General features: G+C 41.5%; 1 protein-coding gene across 14 annotated transcripts in view; it reads right to left on the bottom strand.

The window, feature by feature from the left end:
- The window catches only part of CADPS (calcium dependent secretion activator), a 478,500-nt gene that overhangs the window by 81,451 nt on the left and 374,671 nt on the right, over positions 1–22,378 (bottom strand). For 4 of the 14 annotated variants that reach the window (XM_065884694.1, XM_065884699.1, XM_065884705.1 and 1 more), the window contains 4 exons: positions 21,161–21,267; positions 14,532–14,688; positions 13,563–13,704; positions 1,885–2,040 (listed from right to left, as the gene is read on the bottom strand). In XM_065884694.1, the coding sequence (XP_065740766.1) occupies positions 1,885–2,040; positions 13,563–13,704; positions 14,532–14,688; positions 21,161–21,267 (562 nt within the window). Of the gene's footprint in view, positions 1–1,884; positions 2,041–5,381; positions 5,529–13,562; positions 13,705–14,531; positions 14,689–15,906; positions 15,928–20,139; positions 20,149–21,160; positions 21,268–22,378 lie in introns of all 14 variants that reach the window. The other 10 variants (XM_065884693.1, XM_065884695.1, XM_065884701.1 and 7 more) reach the window with 8 other exon arrangements.

Here is a 22,378-nt window from a genome sequence, read left to right as displayed (position 1 = left end):
AGGCGGGGGCCCGGGGAGGGAGAGGAGTTCAAAATGAACAAGATACACTCCCTGCCTTTCAGTAGCTCACACTCTTGGAGGTGGCTGATCCATAAAGACACGTGGTCAGGGGAATTCCCTGGTGGTCCAGTGGTTAGGACTCCGAGCTTTCACTGCCGAGGGCACGGTGGGTTCGATCCCTGGTCAGGGAGCTAAGCCCCTGCACACCAAGGCATGTGGTAAGGGAGAAAACAGAGTCACTATCGACCTTTCACATCCCTATGTCTTCCCTTGTCCTCCCAGCATCTCCTTATTTCTTCCTCCCTACTCAGAAGCCTGGCTTTTCAGAGAAGGGCATACATGTCTTTCTGTACGACTGCGTACCCAGATCAGAAGCTAGTAAGGGTTCTTTCTACTGCGTTGTAGCCGCTAGTACAGATGAAGGGAGAACTTTTCACCACAGGGAAACTGCCCTGCAAGAAGTTTTTGGTGGGATGGTTTGGCAATAGGGAAAGGCTTACTTTTCCTAAAACTGATATAGACCAGGTAGGAAATGGTGGAATTCAAAACCCTAAGGAAAGATTTTGACCTTTGGTTTGAGAAACAGGCCTGCCTTTGCTTCTGAAACTGGGAAGAAAAGAGCAAAACACAACATCTGAATCACCAGGATTTTAAGCTTCCAGAGGTGCCATCGGACACCTGCCCAGATTCCCCACAGCATGTGGCTCCTTTACCAATTCCTGCCGAGATGCTCCCCTACCTGGGCTGTGCAGGTCTCTTGCCCTTTTGGTTTCCAGTTTTGATGTTATTACTTCTCTTTTCTTCTTCCAAGATACAAAATAATGAACTCAGTTCACTCTCAGCCAAACCCAGCCCCCATCACACACAACTGATCCATCAACTAAACTCTACAACATCTGGAGATCCAGAGTCGTCTGTGCTGCTTGGGGGATTTCGGGTGTTTTTGAATATGAGGAAAAATAATGGAACCGTTACGAACTGGAGAGGGAACTTGGATGTGTGTCTGGGGATAGACAGGGTGATGATAATGATGTCAAATCAGACGTATTTCATTTCTGCCTCTGATATTCAGAAATAGATACTCCATGAGGGAAGGGATGCGATCTCCCATCCTTCCTGGTGTGCCAAGAACTTAGCACTGCACCTGGCATACAGGAGAAGCCCCAACAATTTTTGTTGAGTGGATGTGTACTGTCCTCATTTTCTTCTTCTTTCTCAGGGAAGTCTACTTAGAAAGGTCAGATGCAGCATTCCCACCTCAATCCTATATGCCATGGTGACAACCCAGGCCATGTGTAGGAAATCAAAATGCACGTTTAATGTGTCATGCCCCTTTGTTGCTAGCTAGTTAGATTTTAGGCAAGACAACTCATGGTTGGCAAATGGTACATGCTCAGTTCATATACACAGAGTGAATGAGGTCGTGGAGGTCCTGCCCACATTGCTGGGAAGTCAAGAGATGCCTGCTACCTGTACTGAACACGCTGGCTCTAGAACCGTAGGTGCTTCTCTTTCTTCCAGCCAGCTATCCACCCATGCATACGCTCAGATATTTAACAAATATGTACTAACTAAATATTTTGTGCCAGACACTTACGGGTATTGGGGATACAGAGACAAGAAGGACACTTTCCTCATGGAGCTAAATGAAAAAACTGGCAGCCATATTCTGTGCCATCTTTTGCTGGGTCTGGGACAGACGTGGGGAAGGTGAATAGAAGCTACAGTGAGGTGGTCACCACTCCAGCTGACTTTGACAAACAATCACCTTCTCCAAAACACTCCAAATTACGGCCAATTGTAAGAGTGGGAGCCCTCACCTTTCCCCGAGTCAGTGCACAGCGGGGAAGGGGTGCGGAAACCTGTCCGGCCACCTATGCTCACCTTTTGACACAAGATTCAATCATGTCACTTGCCATCAGCTTTAGCCGTTGTTCCAGGTGCTTTCCAAACTCTTCTTCAGGCCAGTGCAAGTCCCGAATGAAGGTCTGAAGGGCATCAAGTTTCCAGAACAGATCTTCGGAAGTGCCTGATCCGTTACTGGCAGGATAAAAATTTGAAAACAAGGGTCACCCACTGGCCTAGGGTTCTGCAAAAGCCGACACAAGAACAGTTGGGGGCTAGAAGGCTTAAGGCAAACAGTGGCTTCAACATACAAAACGACGCATGTTGGCGGTGGAGGTGGGGGCGATCTCCACCGGCAGATTTTGAGTTTTACCATACGTGACTTCGTGGGCTTTGTTCGGCCAATTATCCCAGACCAGTGAGAAGTCTGAGGAAGGTGCTGCCCCATAACTAGAACAAGGTATGGTAAAAATCAGCCTTCTTTTAATAACCACATTAACACATGTGATGATTCAGATGAAGGCCACGAACCAGAGGGAGAAGTAGGTCTCAACGGATAATAACTACATGGCAACATGCAGTTATTAGAATTCAGGGTTTCATGCATTTCCCCGGCTGCCCTCCGGAGCGGAGACCTCTTGGATACTGCACAAGACTTTGGTTTGTAAAAGGACAGTGCTAACAAAGTGGTGAGCGAGGACCCGCTTTCTCTCTTGAAGGGCTGGAAGGAAACTGGGGTGACTCACGTCAAGCCGAGTCCACCTGGATACCTTGAATCCAAGATTCTCGTTCAGTTTGGTTATCAGTCCAATTTGCACAGACCAGCCCGTTGCATAGGCAGCCCCAGGACAAGGTGGGTTGTGGGGGGAGGTGAGTGGACAAGGGATATTTGCAAAGCTTTAGGGCTCAAAACCTGAGCTCTTGTACCGTTGCACCATCTTACCCAGTCCTCTGTACAGATGGAGAAATTGGTCTTGATTCCTTTCTGTACAATGATGTCTAAGAAACTTTTACCTGGGGCATCGACGGAAAGCCCACATACAGGAAATGCTCCACCTCTCACCCTCTTGCCCTTCCCTGGCTGGCTTTCTCTTTTGTAAGAATCCCATCGGCAGCTCTGTGGGGTGGCCACCTCCCACCCCCTTCCTCGCATACCACTAATGCTAACACGGCAATTTATAAAACGTCCAACATACCATGCATTACCACTTGTTCTGACATCGTCTATAGAAACAGATGAGAGTGGGTGTTTCTATTGTGACAGATGCCAGCTGCATTGAATTAATGCTTCAGAGAGAGAAATATAGCTAGTGCATAAAGGCATACACAGCTACTGCAGGGGGATGGGGGTAGGAGAAGACTCCCAACATGCCGGGAGGGAGCCCACGGCCTGGACCAACAGGGTAACGCTTTCAAGGACAGACCAGTCTGAGGTCAGTACGTAGATGTATCTGACACGAAGGAGCAGGTAACATGGAAACACGTCCTTAAAATGAAAGGTGGCAGAGGAGAAAACTGAAAAGATATAGAATCAGGCATTTCCTGGTGGGTGATTGAGAATCTACGCCTTCTTTTCAGATACGGTGGTAGGCACTGTTCAAAAGTGGGGGAATGCACTGTTTCTCCGTAAAAGTTCAGCCTTCCCCCCATCCCATCCTATGCCTGGGAAAAGAAACCCCAACTTTGCCTAGTCGAAACCCCGTTTTGGAACTGCATGGTTGTATGTTTTAAATCATTAAGTACATATGAATGCAATAATTGGTATTTATTACAACAACATTTTGACACCCATCTGGTTTCAGAGTTACAAAAAATTCTTCTAGGGTTTTTTTTTTCTTTTTCTTTGAAGAGCTTATTATTAAGTTTTGACATGAGGAAAAGAATATTTTCTTTTTATTTTTAAGATAAACTGTTAATGTTAAGGCAATAGCACCAAGATTATTTTGATTGTTGAGCAGTTACCAAAATGTGTTCTCACTCATGTCTTAATTAATTGAATGGAGACCATTGTCTGCTTTATTACAATGTCTTGATTCATATCTTTTCAAAAACAATGTCACAGAGCATGCACAGAAGGAGGTAAGAGAAGCTTTTGGATATTTATTTGTTAATTTTTAACAGATACTACCTAATCTAACTTTTCATATAGTCATCTTAGCATGAATATGATTTATGGGCTTGTTTTTGAAGGTTTTTTTTTTCCAGATACAAATTTTGGAGGTTTTTATTTGTCTTTAAAAGAAAATCAGACTGACCAGACGGTTTCACTGTGAACTTGTGAGCAAATATGGGTTTTGAAAAATATTAGGTAGCTGTGGAGAAGCCCAGTAGAGCAGTCATTTTCAAGTTCTGTTCTCTACCTGGGTTACTGCAGAAATAAAAACGTGGAGGGCCATCTTGACAAATGTGATTTTGAGATTTCAAAACATCACTGCCAGTTTCAGATCATTTTTTATTCCTTTGATAATAACACTTCCCTTTGAAAATGTGCCAATTTATTCTTTCAAGAAAAAGCTTATCTGGCCTATAATTAGCTGTGGTCTAAGAAAAGGATCAAAGGAGGGTATAGAATTGCTAAACCTTCTTTCACGTATTAAATCATGCATGTGGTTCTAATTTAATTTCCCTGAGGTAGGATTTCGGGGTGCTGGATCTTCTACTTGAGAAGGAAAGAAGGAGAGAGGATTCATTTCCTAAGCTAGAAGAAATGGCTTCTCAACCTCCACCCTCCAAACTGCTGGTTTTAAAGGGGTGACCTGACCTCCAAGGAAAACAAACCCCATGCATCGCTGGCATTTGTATGGATGAGTGTCGAGAGTGGCCCTACACTGAGACCACAGATGATATGGCTGCCGCCAAATTTAACTGCAGTGCATTCGCAAATGTAGACATCTCCTTGCTACCTAGATCTCAATGCTCCAAACTGTATTATGACCTTGGAATGTACCTTTACATAACATTTATGTTACCAGGGCTTGATCCATTCAGAAATTTTCATTTAGCCCTGAACATACTGTTACTATATCCTGCCATTTGCTGACACCAGAAATATGGTTTAAACAGTCTATAGGAATTTTTTATTAAGAAAAAAAAAAAAAAAAAAAGCCCAAACCAGCTTCTAGGTAGGTGTGCTTTCCTCTTTGATTTGGATCAAGCCAGAAATGACCGGCTGGCCCAGCAAAGAGGTTTCCTGGACTATTTTTGGATGACTGACTCCTAAAGTCATGTCACCTGCATTAAAAATGAAATAAAAAAATATATGGGAAGAAGCCTTTTGCAAAGGAATTCAGGAAGTGAAACATAGTCCTCAAACGTTCAGTGGGCGTAAGACAATTTGTGAGTGCTGTATATATAGCAAACGTCTTACAAACACGCTGCATGCCAGAAATAAACAATATTGTCTCTGTATGATCAGCAAAATATGTCTAATTATCCATCTCCATCTCCGTTATATAGGATGTATAGAAATAAACAATACATATCCATGCCAAGATCACTTAAATTTAAATTAGATCTAATGTGAACTGAATACACACTCAGAATCATATATAGCAGCCATCCATGACGGTGCCGAAAAAGTAGGCATTTGTGGGATGCCTAGAGGGATGTTAACTGGTAGGTTTGGTACTTTGGGAAGGTTCACATTGGGTAGGTTCACATTGGGTAGATTACTGGTTAAACTCCTGTGGAAGAAACAGACAGAAAGAAAAAAATACCATCACAGTGACAATGCAGATGTGGCAGAAGCACACAACAGTTGTAAATAAATTGGCTAAGTCCACAGCAAGACGACAACGAAAACTTAAGCGACACGTTTCAGAAAGCAGCTTACGGATGGGGAGCTGTGGTGTGGCTCAGTGTTCAGAGAGAAATGATAAAAGTTAATGGGAAAAAAAATTAACCACAGAGCGACTGAAAAGCGTGGACACTCATGGACACCTGTATACAATGATCGTGTTATTTCAACGCCTTTGTGAGGGGCCTTCAGTTTCCAAATCCATTGCCACAAGGGTCTAGACCTTGTCTCATACAAAGAACTTGAAGTTCATGGAATTCTTGGCGTTGCTGTGGCTAGGGCTGCCGTGAAGGAGCTGGGATTAATAGAAAGGGTGGAACACTTTGATTTTTTCTTTTATTTACAAACTAGTTTTGATGGAGGCACATTTCTTAAGTCAGAGAGCAGATACGAGGTGTAGCAGGAAATTTACCCAATTGAACGTATACATAATGGCAACGGACAGAAATGGAATTCTTTCCAACCGCTACTTCTGAAGACAGGTGTACGTGCAATGGAGCATCAGAGTTGACGGCGAAGATGAAGGAATTGTATCAAAAAGAATGAATAGCTTTGCATAATTTTATAGAACACTTAAAGAAAATGGAAACATCCCCTCCCGAACTAAGTCCAATTAAAGTGGAGAAAGGTTTACACTCAAAAAAAGGAAAAGAAAAGAATCCCAACTTCAGCTCATATAGTGAATTCTCTGACCACAAGTGGATTTAAAATGAGGCCTTCTGTTACAAGTAATTACCCTTGAAAGTGAGACAGAGACTGTGAGAAAGGGTGGCAAGGGCTTCTGGGGGGTGATGGTGATGTTCTGTTTCTTGATCTGTGGGATTGTTACATGGATGTGTTCAGCTTGTGAATATTAATCAAGTTTTGTATTTTCTGTAAAAAGTTAAAATGTAAGTTAAAAATTATAAACAGTTAAAGATTGTGACCTCGTATCAGGTTTTGTTTTTTGAACAAAGATCGATCAACTGATGTGATGAAAGAGAGATGGATGGCTTTATGGGTAAAGAGAGAAAATAAAGCAAAACAAAAACCTCAGAGAGCATCAACCACATCTCTTTGGAGGGACTGTGTCATATACTGCTCAACCAGCTGGCACCTCGTGATTCTGTAGTGGCATTTCAAGGGTGTTCCATCCAGCCAAAGTCACTGGCACAGTGGAGCCCAGCCTAACTCTGCATCTGAGAGGAGCCTTCCTGTTTAAGTGGAGTTGACAGCATTTTGGCAAAGAAGTAGAGGTTTTCTTTTTGGATCTTGCAGAAGAGCAAGTTTTGCCAAAGCAGCTCTGCCCCGGGCAAGCTGTATTTGACTAACACAGCTCTTGCAAAGGCTGGAGCTGCCTCTGGGCTTGCTCGGGGGGGCAAGTCTCCTGATACACCCGAAATTTGGACTCTAGAAATAGTCTGGACACCTGTCTCTCTCTAGAAATGAGCTACCCTTTCATGATGGGAATATAGCCCCGGCTGGTGGATGGAAAAACCTAGAATGCAAAATTGCCAACCTGGCGTTCTCTTCCTTAAGGGAAACAGGTGTCTCACAGGTTCATCCTTTACACTTCACAGTTGGGGAAAGCCAATTACACTTCCCTACTTGGGAGGAAAGGGCGCTCTCGTGGGAACACTCAAGAGAAGATTAGCTAAAAGCTGACTATTAAGTGGAAGGGAAAATGGAACTTTTCCTTCCCTGTTTCTCTGTTTAACTGGGGAATCTGCCTTTGAAGCCAGTCCCTGGTGGTTCTCAGTCTTAAACACTGCTATGGAACAAAACCGTTGGCGATTTCCACTGAGACACGTGTAAGCCTATATAAGCAAATGTGATCATTAAATGATACACACACTGAATATTGATCAAGGAATTAGGAGGTCTTTCGAGATGGCAGCCTGGAAAGTTAAAACGTCAATTCTGAGTGAATTAAAAGTAGCTAGGAATGAATAACATACAAATGTATGCAAAAGCAACTTTAAACATATTAGCGGTTGGTGGGCACCCAAATTAGGAATGAGCTTCGTTTTAAACATCAAAACTTAAAAAACGTACTTATATTAATCAAAACATATTGTATTTGTGAAATATGACATTTTGGCTGGACGGCTGCACTGCACTTATAGAAACATTGCCTTCCCGTGACACAGCATCATGATCTGCTTTTACAAGGCTGAAGAAACATGCTTGATATTTCTGCTCTTAGCAAAATAATAGTGTATTACTAATGTTATTAATAAATCATTTGGCTATTAATAACATATTAATAACCAGAGAGACAATTCCAAGCATTATATGTAAAAAGGGGGAATTTTCCTGTAGCACTCCTGAAGCTGCTGATGGATATAACAAATTATTACTTTAGAGGGTCCTTTAACAACTACCTAAAAACAGCATGCGTATCTGTGAAAATCATAAGTGGATACCTCTGGATAGCGTAAGAAGTGTAAATTGCAATCCTAACAATGGATACATGTTAAAAATTAGACTCATTCATTTTGGGGACTGCTGAAAAAGGGTAGCTCCCATTCATATCAAAGGACCCATCCCTGGAGCACTGGATTAAAAAATTCTCATCTGCTCTCTCTCTCACATAGATGAAAGGTACAAATGTGTGCATGTCTCATCATTTCTACGGATGTCAGAGTCATTCCTTCCAGGATTAATTCTACTAAGGTTCGGTCTCTGTGCAGAGAGGATATGGTTGGGTCTTTTCTCAAAGTCTTCTGCTTCGGATTTATGGATGGGGCTAGATTTAAGACACAGAATGCCTTCCACTTTATGAGCCTTTTGTTGCATGAATATATGTGGTACATCTTGTCTTCTCTTGGTGCTCTGAACACTAAAACCTCTTTCCTGGCTTACTCTTAGGTCTAATCCCTACTTAGGGGCATGGGGCACTCTTTGATATCTTTCTAGAGTTTAGAGGGGTGTTTCTCAAGCTTTTATTTCCTACCACCACCAGATCCCCCAACTGCCTTCCCCATGAAACTTTAATACCACCAGTATACTGTATATCTGCTTATGTACTGTATATAGACCTGTGCTTTATACATATACACAACAAGAGGAAGATTTTTTTTGTTGCACACCCTCCTCCGCTGCCCCCCCCCCCCAAGAACCAATTTCCATCATCTTTGGGAGCTGTAAGTCTCCTGTTCAGAATGCGTGACCTAGTGGACAAAGTTCTAAACTTCACGGGATTTTAGAACCTCCCAACCGTCTCTCCAACCTTATAGCTTGTCTCCTTTATAATCCATGCTGGCCCAAACCAAACATTCACTGTTTCTACTGCCTACCCTACTTTCCGCCCCCAATTTTACTTTTGCTCATGTTCTCTCCCAACATCCCTACCCCTTCTGAAATACTCTCCAAGCTACGTCCTTTATGACTCCTCAGTGGAGGTTCCTTCCCTTCTACTTATGCTCTCATAACTCTTCCTTATGTTCTTTGTACACTGGTAAATATTTGAAGTCATTTTTCTTGTGTGCATGTTGCACAGACCCAACCAGATTGAAATCCCCGATCAGGGGATTGTATCTTTTGCTTCCTTCTCCCCATAGTTTTCCTGTGGTACTCTTACAATTTTCAGCCTGTATGGGTTTCTTAATAAATGTCAGCTAATCAATAAATATTTACTGAACACCCGTCCCAGGCCTTGCTCTAGGTGTTAGGGAGGCAGTGCTGATTAAATGCATATATGAAGTGAATACAGAAAATCACATTTCCTAGGATGTTAGTATTGGAAAGTCTTGGGTATTCAAAGTTCCTGTTTTACAAAGGAGGCTACTGAGGCTCAGGAAGGTCATCTGACTTGCCCAAGGTCACTCAGCAAATTACTGGCAGAGTTAAGAATTCTGACTCCTTGTCTAATACTTGTCTATTTCATACCAGGCCACCTACTGTATTGCTAAAGTTTCCTTGGTCTGACATTATCATTAAGATATTGACAGCTTTGAGAATCTGGGAAAAGACGTTGTTTCGAAAATACTTTTCACATGTCTGTCTCAGGCAGAGAGAAAGTGCACTTTGAGAAATGAGAAACCCAAGGTTTTCAGTGTGCATATATCAAGAAGCAGTGTTTTTAGTTCTGTAATTCAGAATCATCCTGACCTGAAATGGGCAACAGTGAAGCGTGGATTCCTTGTGCCTGGAAGTGTTTAAGTAGAGACTAAGAGACAAGCTGTCAAGAAAAGAGTAGTGCAGAGGGGTTTCTAGACTTGGCAAGCTTTGGATTAGACGCTTTCTAAGTTTTCTTCCACATAGAAGGTCAGGATGACTAGATGAGCAACAAACCAACTCTAAAGAGCTGGTAGAAGTGTGGTCCGTCTCTTAGGTAGGACCAAAAGCTCATATTCAGGGCTGCTGGGAGGGTTCTGAACAACCTGCCCAGCTGTGGGCGGTGGCGCTATGACGTGTCCTCATGGACCCCCGGAGAAGGCCATGGGGTCCAGCCTGGGTTTGCCCTCGAGAGGCTGACTATCTTCAGCTGTGGTTACAAGCTACGGGATGACATTTTCCACCAATGCCTATCATGACCATCATGATCTGGCTTAACGGAAACAGAGACGCAGCTTCCCTTTTCTCTCCTCAGAGATGGAAGGCCACCCTCCTAGAGAAATAAGCAATAAGGACTCACATTTTACCCTTTCTATCAAATAACTTCAGTTGTATCAAACCGAAATGATGATGATATCTCTAGTTTCTTTCATAGGACCATATTTTGAAATAAGAAAATCTGAACAATACAGAATATTTAAAATCTGCTTTTAGCTACTTCGATATATTGGTAGCATTTCCTTGTCAGAGTTCTGTTTTTCTTTAACATTTGAAATATTTTGTTAACTCTTGAACAACACGGGGCTTAGGGGCACTGACCCCTGCACAGTTAAAAATTCACATATAACTTTATATTATCCCTTGTATCTGTGGTTCCTCCTTATCTTCAGTTCTGTATCTGTAGATTCAACCAATCTCTGACCGTGTAGGACTGTCATTATTTACTACTGAAAAAACATCCACATATAAGTGGACCTGTGCCATTCAAACCAGTGTTGTTCAAGGGTCAACTGTACTAGTTTTTCTTGAAGTAAGCTTTGCAATGCATTTCTCAGTCATTTTACCTATAATCAGGTACCTATAATCATGACTTTTGAAAAGTAGAAGAACAGAACTATTCAAGTATAAGAATTGTTGGAGAGAAGGGCTGTTGGGGGCACGTGTGTGTGCGTGTGTGTGTGTGCGTGTGCGTGTGTGTGTGTACACTGTGGGATCATGTGTCAAAATTAGAGAAGACTGAGCAAACAATCTATTTATCTAAGTCAGCTTCTTATTTTTGAGTGAACTTGGTGAAAAAATATCCCCAAAAGATCATTCTTTACTTGGAAAAAAAAAAGAACCTCTGCTTCTTTATCAACCCTCTATCTAGGGGTCAGGTAGAAGCTCATACTTTCTCTTGGCATAGTAAGAAGCAGAGAGATTTATTCCTTTCGATCACATAAGTGTGTTCCCAATTTTTTCATACCCTTCATTTTATGCTGGCCATTCTGCAAATCTGTCCCATGGCATCCACATTCTGTTTTGAAATCAGCTAATAAAATGTAGGTGATTTCAAACAATTTTAATTTAGCTTATGTTTTAGTTGTCATTTTCCAATACCTCCACCTGCTCTGAAAAGCACGTACTATTTAGTATGAATTAAACAAACCACAGTCATATTCACGAGCCTACAGCACCGTTTTGGACAGCCAAAATCGACTTAAGAAACAAAACACAGCCCTATAAAATATTCTCACGTTGTTAGTCACGAATGATCAATCCTTTGCTAATCTCCCGATCTTTAAATTACTGATCCGAGAGTTCACACTTTACTTTTTTTTTCACTCCATAAAAAAACCCTGAGAAAACATTCCCAGACTAAGACTTCCAATTGTGAAAACGATTTCAAGTCTACCTTTACTTCTGACTGATCAGGTATACGTTATGGTTCAGGAGGGATAGCAGTCATTAGCTTGGTTTCTAAGGAATTTAACAGGTTATAAAATGACTTCAGTGACATTATCACAGAGCTTCATGACAATTCTCAGACACTGAGCAGAGACGTTTTTAAAAATTAGTTTTACAGATGAGAAGACAGTTAGGGAGGTTTAAGCCCTTGCCTTCTGGCGAGAAACTGGAGAACAAGGCCCCTACCTCCAGGGCTCCTTAAGAAACAGGGAAGGATACCCATCATTTCCTCCTGCGTGTGTTGGGGGGTAGTAGCCTCCACATTTAAACCCAAGTGAGTAAATGCTACTTCAAGACCATTGCTACTTGCAAAATGTGAATATTACTCATTTTAACCTTTTCCTTTTTCACAGCGGTTCTGCACAGGACAACTGTCTTGATTTGAGTGAGCATTTAAAAAAAATACAATCACTCATTCATGCTTTATCAAGGGTCCCGGTTCTATTCTCATGAGCTGGAAGTCAGCAGGGCCATATTAAGAGACTGTTATAAACCTGAGAATTACAAGCTAAAATTTAGATATCTTGGTACTTACAAATGAAGAGCTACTGCCTATAAACCTGCTCAGTAGGGCAAGTCAAGAAACTTCTCTTGTGGCTCAGATGTGGAAAGGGGGATGGACTGAAGAAGTTATTTTGCTTTGATTTCTTTGTGAGTCAGAATTTTATTCAGTGTGATATTAGAAGGAGGGTCTCAATTCAGAAAACTGCTTAAAGACAGGGCACAAGTCAAGGCTTCCAAATTGAGAAAAGGCTTTTGAATATTTGTTCTGGAAGTGCCTGGCAGTGTGCCGTGCACGCCCCCCTTTGCTCCATGCTGGTTGCCACACTTCACATATGTAAAGGACCAGAAAGAACAAAATGCTTTTCCTACAGGAAAAAGGGAATCTAACAGAGCAAAACTACTATCAGGCTTTATTGGAGATTTTCAAACTATAGCAGAAAATTCTCTCCGCCTAGGAGTTCTCCACTTCTCCAGAAAGGGGAGTCTGAGACTGACCCTCTGGCAGCCTTGAGCGACAGTCCTCCTCCTCGCTGGGGAATGGAGGTGGCACCAAACCTGCCACACATTTCAGATAGGGTTTATTTGCCAAGCAATAATGGAAATTGTCGAATTCACGACCTACAGGAGTTCCTGTAATTGGTCCTACAGGATAGATATCCCATCAAAAAAAAAAAGTAGTGTGGTCAAATACATTTAGGGAACTCTGGATTGAGCACAGTTAAACAAGCTTCGGTATGACTATATTCTTCGAGTTTTGAAATATGCTGGTGTACTTTGAGGCTCTCCAGGAGACAAGGGCGTGGGGTAGATGAGCGGATACACAGAGCTTCCTAAATATATCTGTCCACAGAGTCCTTTTCTTGAGGAGAGTCTCAAAAGCCTAGACCAGGAAATAAACTCTGGCCCACAGGCCAGCTTCCTGTTTTTGTAAATAAAGTTTTAGGGGAACACAGCCACGCTTGATCATTTACCTATTGTCTGTTGCGGCTTTTGTGCTACACGGTAGAGTTGAGACTTGACAGGGATCATTTGGCTTGAAGAGTCTAAATATTTACTATCTGGCCTTTTACAGAAAAAGTTTGCTGACCCCTTGCCTAGACTCCTATGGAACACACTTTAGGAAACATCAATACCTAGGGATAAAACCACTGGAGTAAGATACACAGTACGAATATCACAGCCAGGTTTATATCCCGTATTGCTCATTTATCTTGTGCAATAAACCAAAGATTCCATTTCACAAAACATTTCCCAATCCCTTCCCCCCTCCCCTCCTTGGACAAAGAGGCTATGAGCACCCTAGCTGGGAGTATGGTGTGTGCTGTGTATCCACGTGAACAATGAAAACCGTAAGACACCATTAATCCATTTCTGTATGACTCTGCAGCCATTTGCACCCAAACTCCGATGGTATCAAAAGAGGTTTCCTTACTTGACTGGTTCCCATGACTCCCGCTCAAAGCCCCTGTGAATGGATTGTGCAATTGAAGACTCCATCAAATCCACATATCTAACCACAAGTGGGGCAAACAGGTCTTGCAGGTGTTTGTGAAATTTTCCATTGCACAAGTTATCTAGAACAGATAAGCAAAAGCTCGGTAAGAATCCACAGTTGCTCCATCAGCATGCAACGTACACATAGAGAGGACTGTCTTCTACATTAAATATACCGCTTCTAAAAAAAAAAAAAAGCCAGAAGGAAGAAGGAGAAAGAGGAAGAGGAGGAGAAGAAGAAAAGAAAAAAGTACATGAGTGGTGTCATGCTTCAATCTGCGTGGAAGGAAAATGGAATTCAAAAACCTTTTACCCATTTGTGTCACTCTTCTAAAAAGGGAAAAAAGGAATGCTCCCTTAAAGAACAAAAAAAGCAACAATTGATACTTTTTTCTTTTCTTTTTTTCTAGGTTTTCTTTGCACCTGCTCCCTTTCTTCCCCTTACGTTACCAGGAAGAAAGAACATTCTGTACCCCTCTCTTCTGTCATCACTCTCCCTGGGGAGGAAGGTCTATTTTATGGCTACGTGTTGCTGTAAGATACTTGGAAGTGCTTGGGGTGTTACTTAGCAGGAAACTGTTTTTCATCTAGGAAGCATCTTTCGATAAAAAATTCAAAATGTGTAGAGGTCAATTTAGCTTGTTCAAGAGCAAATAAAAGCCACAGGCACAGGTACCACTTTCTCACTGCTCTTGGGTTCTTCTGCCTAGTCAACAGGGGGCCTCCCTGCAACAGGACGCTTGTTGGAAGAAAGGGAATTTCATCAGCTGTTAAGTTTTTTTTTTTTTTAAGTAATCACAAAACTATGAAGAGCCGTGTCCAACCTGTGGTCTGCCTGGGATAAAGATGTTTCAGCAATCTGTTAACTGCACACTACTTAGGAAAGGCAGACAAAGATGATACATACAATCGGTCCGGAGAAAATCATTCAGCAGCTGAAACAGTGGAAAACTGTCCCATGTGTCTGGGGGCTGCACCTCTAGCGCTGCATCCATGTCCACTGCAAAGAGTGACAGGAACGTCTCGGCGTGTTCCACCATCAAGTCTGACCACCACGCAAAGGCCTTTGAAATGTGGCAGAGAAACGACAGAAAAGAGGCGATGAGCTACTGTCTCCGACGTAAGATGTACAGTCAAGGCCTGGCTGTTCAAGATCCACTGTGCATCCAGCAGGGTTTGGTCATTTTATTGTAAAGAGAACAGCTTTTTTGGATAGAGTTGGGCCTCTATGTGTCCCAAGGCAATGCTTTTCATGATTCCAAGCCTGCCTTAGAAAGTCTTTACTCTGACCTACCGGTCAGAGGATGTAGCTGTAGAAATGACAGGTGTGGAACTTCTGTTCAATTTACAATAACTCAGGACGTTTTGAGTCATGCTCTTTATCACTCTTGTTGGCTAGTTCTTGCTCTAAAATATTAGAATTTGGGAGTTTCTTCACTGTGTTTATGGGTTTTCTGCTGGTCTAACTTGAAAATAGGCAATCATCATTTACTTATATCTACGCATCTCGGGCTTAATTGTCTGTGGTCTCATACAAGCTCAGCAACTCGTGTTTCCCTACACATTGGAAATGTTACTCCTATTTCATACCAAGGCGAAGGAAACCATTGTTGCAATTGTCGCAAAACTTTTGAGTCGAAATCTCTTTAAGCAGGGAGCCTCTGGTTTTGCATCCTGTCCGTAGGAAAGATCAGGCTTTAAGCTAGGAGACGCTCAGTAAGATTAGAACTTACTTTTCTGAGGGCTGGACACATATGTACATTGAAAACCAAAAATATCAGTGAAGTAACTCGTTTTCATGCACGTGGGTCCTTGGAAATCATTGTGCAGGGTCTCAGAGGTGACATTCACATCAGATGGGCCAGATGTGAATGCAATTCAAAGGCATGCATGCATGTTGACTAATCATTTCTGGCAGGGGGCATGCAGAATGAGTGGCAGTGTCATGAAGCCCCCCCCCTTTTTTTCTTTTGCTGATTTCAAAGAGTGCAGAAAAACAAAAACAAATTACCAGCCCCTTCTATTGCCCCACCTCCCCACCCAGTGCTGTGAAGTATTTATTTACATGGGAAACACTTTCCCGAGCATCCACCAAAAAAAAAAGATGAGAAGGCACTTGGAAACATGAAAGATGATTATGGAAATAATTCCATAAATGAAAGAGTTCGTTCAATGGCCAAGCTCTTCTGTGATCTATTAGTTATTTGGGGATATTCTAACAGCCACAAGGAGGCAGGATAGGGATCCACCTCTCTTCTTTCATGAGATTTCATTTTACTTACTTCTCCTTTATCAACATGTGGCTGGTTTGCAAATTAAATGGAAAAAATCAAGTCATGGACCATTCTGCAAGGTCGGCTTGGCTGGAAATAGACACCTGCTGTTTCCATTTCAATTGACAGTAAAACCTCACTGATTCAGAGTAATGGGAGAGGAGAGATGCTAGTCTGTCAGCAAAAAAACCTAAATTACTGGGCTTTCTAAAAGAGAACTATCCTTTTGCTGCCTTCTCTATGCAGTCTGTACCAGGGCACCCAAGTAAAAGGTACTGATTAACATATAAATGTATCATAAATGTAGAAGTACTTTTTTAAAACAAAACTTCTAATAATTGTAGATAAATTGACCTATAAATTGAATTCAAAGAGAGGGAAGCTTTAATTTTATAGATCCTGGGATGAAACTTGGAAGACGAGCCTTTAGAATTTCTAGAGGAAGTTGAGACCATGTCAAATATTTTCCTTAGGAGAAATTAAAAGAGCCACATCTACAATTGAATTGTCACAAATTAAGAGTAGTTGGGTCTGAATCGATGAGGTTTTATTGTAGTTTTACCACTTGGGGATGAGAGCCCTGGGTTTTGGGGCTTGTTCCACTGACTACGTGGCTAAATCCAGCAGAGGAAGAAACCCTTAACCCCACCCGCAGAGCTCTCCTAGCCATCTGCCTACTAGGCAAGGATCTTCTAAATGCTGAAACTTGCTGGAGTCCCACTCCTGCCCCCCAACCCTATGTGGAGGGCTGACTCTCATCATCCCTGATGCAGGATATTTGTAAAACTCACAAAGGCACACCAAATATTGGCTGGTACTTATTCTTTAGTTATTTATTTCACTTTGCATCTTCAGGGTGAGCCCAAGAAAATAGTTACTAGAGAGACTGAATTGCCTTCCCAGACACAATTTTGCTCTAGGATGACAAGAAAAAAAAAAAACAACCAAAAAATGAGACAAAACAAAAAACAAATCCTAAATGCCTGTAATTAAACATTTCTCAGCCCAACGTCATACCTGGTTCTTACCAGCTTTATTGAAAAGCTGCAAACCAGAGGCCATAAGAAGCACCTATGTCTACCATCTACAGAAAATGTAGTCCCTTGTTAGAATTTGATAATGTACTGAGAAATTATCTACAGTTGTTACATTCATAATCACATAGATAGGTAGCCCTACAAGGAACAATGACTACTGTGATATGAATTATCACCATGGAAGTCTAGTAGAGGAACACAGGATTCTAGTGAAGGAAGAGAATTTATTTTTCTACACCCAAGGTATTTCTTTCAGAACCTCATAATCAAACCTGACTCTCTGAGAACGAGAAAAAGAGTCAGGCAAGGGCAGTAATCACCAAAAAGCCATATCATAATTTTAATCAAACGAACAGAGTCTGTGTATCTAGGGTGGGCAAGGCGAAGGTTTAGAATAAAACGACAACAACAATTATATTTATTTATCTTATACTTGCTTATACAGGTGAATGCTATTTTTGTACATGAGCTAACTCAATGTCTGTGGGTGTCTAAAATCTTCAGAAATCTTTTCCAAAGACAAGAAGGAGTTGTACTTTGGCTTCTAAATACTTACCCAGTGCTTTTCCTTATGAAAAGGCAAAGATGTATGCTTTAGGGGTATAGTCAGCCACACTGAACACACTCTATACTTTGTACACAAACTACATGTATATATGTACCCCTCTGTGTACCACAATACATATATACATATACATACGTATACATAGAGAGAGGGACTGGGCAAGTGAAGCAACAGTGCATGAAGGCATAATTCCTGCGTGTGTGCAGGTGTGTGTGTGCACATAATTTAGGCTCTGAGAGCAGGATTAAGCTGTAATTTAGAGATACGAGTGACAACTTCTACCATGTACTGCACGTGTGTATACATGACATAGTCTTACCTGGGGGGACTTTTTTTCTCCTGAAACAGTTAATTACTTTATATTGGAATTCAAAATAGTTTTAAGGCTTATTGATTTTTTGGGGGGGAGGCAATTCTACTTGTCACTTTTATTTGTGTGGTGGTGTCACCAAACAGCATGACCACACACCCAAGATCCATGCTGAGGATTTAGTGACTTTCTAGAGTTTATTGAGCACCCAAAGATGGCAGTGAATACTGGCCAGTAGAAAAAAAATTTCGTCTTTCATCCTTTTGTCAGCAAAACCTCATCCTCAGCGTGCCAGGGCAAATTCTACTTCCTTGTTTACAGCCCAGAGGCTCTTGACCAGGCTTTACCATGAAATCAACTGGGCAGTTTAAAAAATTACCAGTACTCGGCCCCTCCCTATGAGATTCCAATTAATTGAGCTGTGGTGATACATGGGCATCAGCAATTTTTAAAAGCTTCTGAGGTGGCTGAAATCTGTACGTGGGCATTGAGAACAGGTGGTGATGCCTTTCCGGCCCACTCTATCGTTCAAACCCAACCTCCTTCCAGCATATTCTGTCTGTGTCATTCATTTGGTACATTCCACGTAGGTTTTGTCCTTTTTATGATTACATATGCATATATTTTGCTTCCTTAGTGATGTATTCCTAATAATACAATAGCCAAGCTTTGCGGAGTGCTTACTACGTGTCAGGCATAATACTAGATGCACTACTACTGGCCTTCCATCCCAATGACTATCTGAGGTCCATTTATGCCTATCTCCAATTTACAGCATAAGAGAGGTTAAGTAACTAGGTTGAGATCACAAAGCAAGAAGGCAGCAAAGCTGGACTTCAAAGTCAACCTCAGAGCCTGAATTCCTGGCCACTCTGCATACTATCGCCTGAAGGTCGAGACTGCCTGATGCTCCCTTGTCCATCAAAAGAACACTGAGGTAGCTGCCTCAGTGTTTTGCAGACAGATAGTTTTTGATTGATCAAGTAATGAGGTTTTGTGACTGGGTGAAATGCCAAATTCAGGACATAATCCTGTACATTGATCTAAAAGCAAACTGGGTCTCCGAATTCCAAAGTATACTGAAGTTTTCATTCCTAACTTCTTCTTTTTCAGTTATACATATACATATTCCTATTCTTTTTCAGATTCTTTTCCCATATAGGACATTCCTAACTTCTAAAGTTAATAAACAAGAATCGAATTGATTTCTACCCTATTTATGAATGGCTTTTGAATACGTAAGATTAAAATATTTTTGTGATGATGGTTACGAGGGCAGTTTAAGATGGTGATTAGCACATAGTGAAAAAGGGCTTTCTGGAGAAGTGAAAAACAAAATGTCTTCTTTGGATTATCAACTTTTCTTTGGTACCCCTTGTGAGTAATTTGGGAAAATATCCTCCTTTCTCAGACCGCAGCAGCCTCAGAAAATAACTTGATTGAATCAAAAATATATGTCCGTGTTCTTCTTTGATCATTCACTTAAAGAACAATTGCAAGTGAGGAAAACCATCTTCTTTGAATCCATGTCTTCGCAAATTTGGTCTGACATCTTGGGAAAAGCCTCAATACCCACAGCAGGGGAGGAATGGTCTGGAGATGATTTTGTGGACACCCGGAAAGAATATACTTACCATCACTTGAACCCCAGACGCCCCTAATCTGAAAAGCACGTCGCACAGGACAGAGCAGAAAAAAATTCTAGCCCAGCTTAATTTTATGTCTGAAGGTGGGTCCTAAGTTTTTACGTTTAGAGTGTGTTGATTTAGCCCCTCTTCTCACTCTCGGCTGTGCGTTCGCTGGGTGCTGAAGGAGTTAGTTGTACCTGCCTCAAGGGGTCTTCACCCCATTCCTGAGAGGGTTTTGGGGAAAATCACGATTCTCTGGCACTCTCTCTCTCTATAAATACTGTATATATGGTTCACATACAGACAGCTGTAGAGGAAGATTAGTATCACTCTGGCTAGCTACTACTGGTGACTACGCTCGGTGCTCATCTGCTGAAGTAAAGGTAAGTACAGACGGACACAGGTACTACGACAGGCTAAGGGGACAGGATCAAGGCAGGTAGGAGGTGTGTGTCGAGATGGAACTGCAGTGGTTTAAGTGTATCAATTGCTTCATGCACGCACAAGGTAATCTCCCACATTTACCCTGCCGTGGAGGGTCACCCATTGCACAAGCAGTCCACTGGCAATTGCCATTACATTCCTCGGGTCGGTGTTAGGAAGCAGGGGCACTGGGAAAAGTCCCATTAGAAGACATGGTACTGGAAGGGCATGCACAGACTATGACAGCAGGTGGCTGACTCATTCGTTTTGGTCACATACCTCTTTCCCCTGCCACGATCAGCCAAGATTGAACGGAAAAACAGGGAGGAAATTTAAATATGCAAATCAGGCATTAGTTGGGATGACTGGCTTTATGGTGTATTATATATTATTTAACTATGCTGTCGATTTTCATTTAGTCACGGGAATGATCATTTTAGGTGCTTCTGACGTTACTTTTATGGATGCCCCCTTTTTCCCCCCTTTGCTGCTTGGAGGGGAAGAGTAAGCATGAGTACAGTTTTCAAAAAGGCTATTTTAAGAGAGATGATTTTAAATCTCAGTTTTGAAACAAGCAGTGATATAACAGTTTGATCATAATGAAATCTTGGAATCTTTTCTTGGAAGGGTTGGGTTGTTTAAGTCCTTACAGGTTTGGGATTTAGTTAGCCTTGAAATCCCTCAGTTTATAATTATTATCAAAATAATCATTTTGACAGTGGTTTGTAAAAAAAAAAAAAAAAAAAAGTAAGCTGAATTTATTTAGATGTATGTTGGAGAATCGACAAGTTGAACGACACAGAATAATCTGTTTCTGTCACTGCGTTTAGCAACCCAGGTCATCTGGGTTTAATTTTTTAATTAATGAAGACTCTAGGGTGAGTGGGCTAAGTCAGGGAGATAAATTCAAAAAGACGGTTCTCGATCCACACACCAAATAAAATAAATCAAAACAACAGTGGTAGCAACAGAAACAACCACAAAAGACCAAAATGTATTTCATGTGTTCCTGACAATAACCATATGCTGCTTGATAATTATCTTGAAGATATACTCACCTCTTTGGCTTGTTGCTAGAAACATCTGAAAACTCAAGATGAAACGTATATCACGCAACCACTTTTCGGTTGCTTTAAACAACCTCCAAAGACTCCTCCTGCAAAACTGTCACTTTCATTCTCTTTACAAGGCCAGTTAAAAGAAATGGGCGTTAAGGCATCTTATTCACAAAGTTGCTGGTAGAATCAGTTCTGCAACATCATCTAAGGAACAAGAGGCTTTGCCCGTGATGCCCACTTACCTCTGCGTGGTGTTCCTCATTCTGTTGAAGAACTTCAATGACTAGCTCAGCAAGACGTATTGTGTCTTCCAGCTTTTTGGCAGGAGTGATTAACCGGCCTACATTTTCTGTAGTACAAGAATTTGTGTTAAAATTCAGCGAAAGCGGCAGGCTAGTTTTGTGGCCATTAGAGCTAGTGGATAAGAAATTTCCAAGAGTTACCCATTTTTTTGAAAGTTTCATGCAAATGTTAAGTGCCACATAATTAGTAGTGAGCAAACCATAACGCCATTTTATTATCATTATCACCATTATTATTATAATACATATTAAGAAAAAGCAGTGCTCCAGCTTCCAATTTGCTTATTAAGCTATATTAAGACTATGACAGCCCATTTCAAATTTGGCGACATTTTGTACACATGTTCTTTAAAGACAGCATAAATGGAGTATCTTATATCCCTCTCTAGACAGTGCTCGTGCTTTCTGAGGTGAGAAGGTGTAACAGAAGCTTAGTCTTGATTGTTGCCACGTTTGTCCCTTCACAGTTGATACTACAGCATTGTTTTTCGTTCTAGGTCTGCACGTTTAACAGGTATAGGAAAAAAGCAGATTCAATGGTCTAGCTGTTTTAAATTGTCCAGGGAGGAGACTGAGAATTAACGGACATTCTTGGGCCATTAGGTAGAAGGCAGGATAGAATTTTTAAAAGAGTGTTGGGTGTAGATTATTGGATGAAGTGGTTTGGACCACTGGTTGGTACAAGTGAAATTTTGTCAGTTAGGTGGCAACAATGTACTCTATTTTTTTCTTTTAGTTTCTACTGTGTTGAAAGGGCTTTGATCACACTCAAGAACAAACTGAACCCTGATTTCTGTTGCATCCTTTATAGAGCTAAATTCATGAATGTTTGCCAATGTTATTATGTTACCAAAAATTACATTTTTTTTCCCCTGTGGGGGAAAAGAGTAATATTTGAAACATAAAGGTTTTCTTAGCCAATGAAATGGCCTGAATTCAACCAGTCTAAACTCACAGGGGAGCTTGTAGTTCATGCTCAGACCCCTTCAAACCTTGATGCCTGAGTCCTTTAGAGCCCGTGGGTGTAACGGCAATACGGATCCTTGAGCACGATTCCACAAGGAGGATATATATGTGCACAAAAGGACTGCTGAAACTTAATCTCTTCATCTGAAGCAGGTGTGTTTTGGCTTCAGGATTTTTCTGGCTAAAGATCAC

Source organism: Phocoena phocoena, chromosome 10 (genome assembly GCF_963924675.1).
Source record: "Phocoena phocoena chromosome 10, mPhoPho1.1, whole genome shotgun sequence".
NCBI lineage: Eukaryota > Metazoa > Chordata > Mammalia > Artiodactyla > Phocoenidae > Phocoena > Phocoena phocoena.
This window is presented reverse-complemented; position numbering and strand designations above follow the sequence as displayed.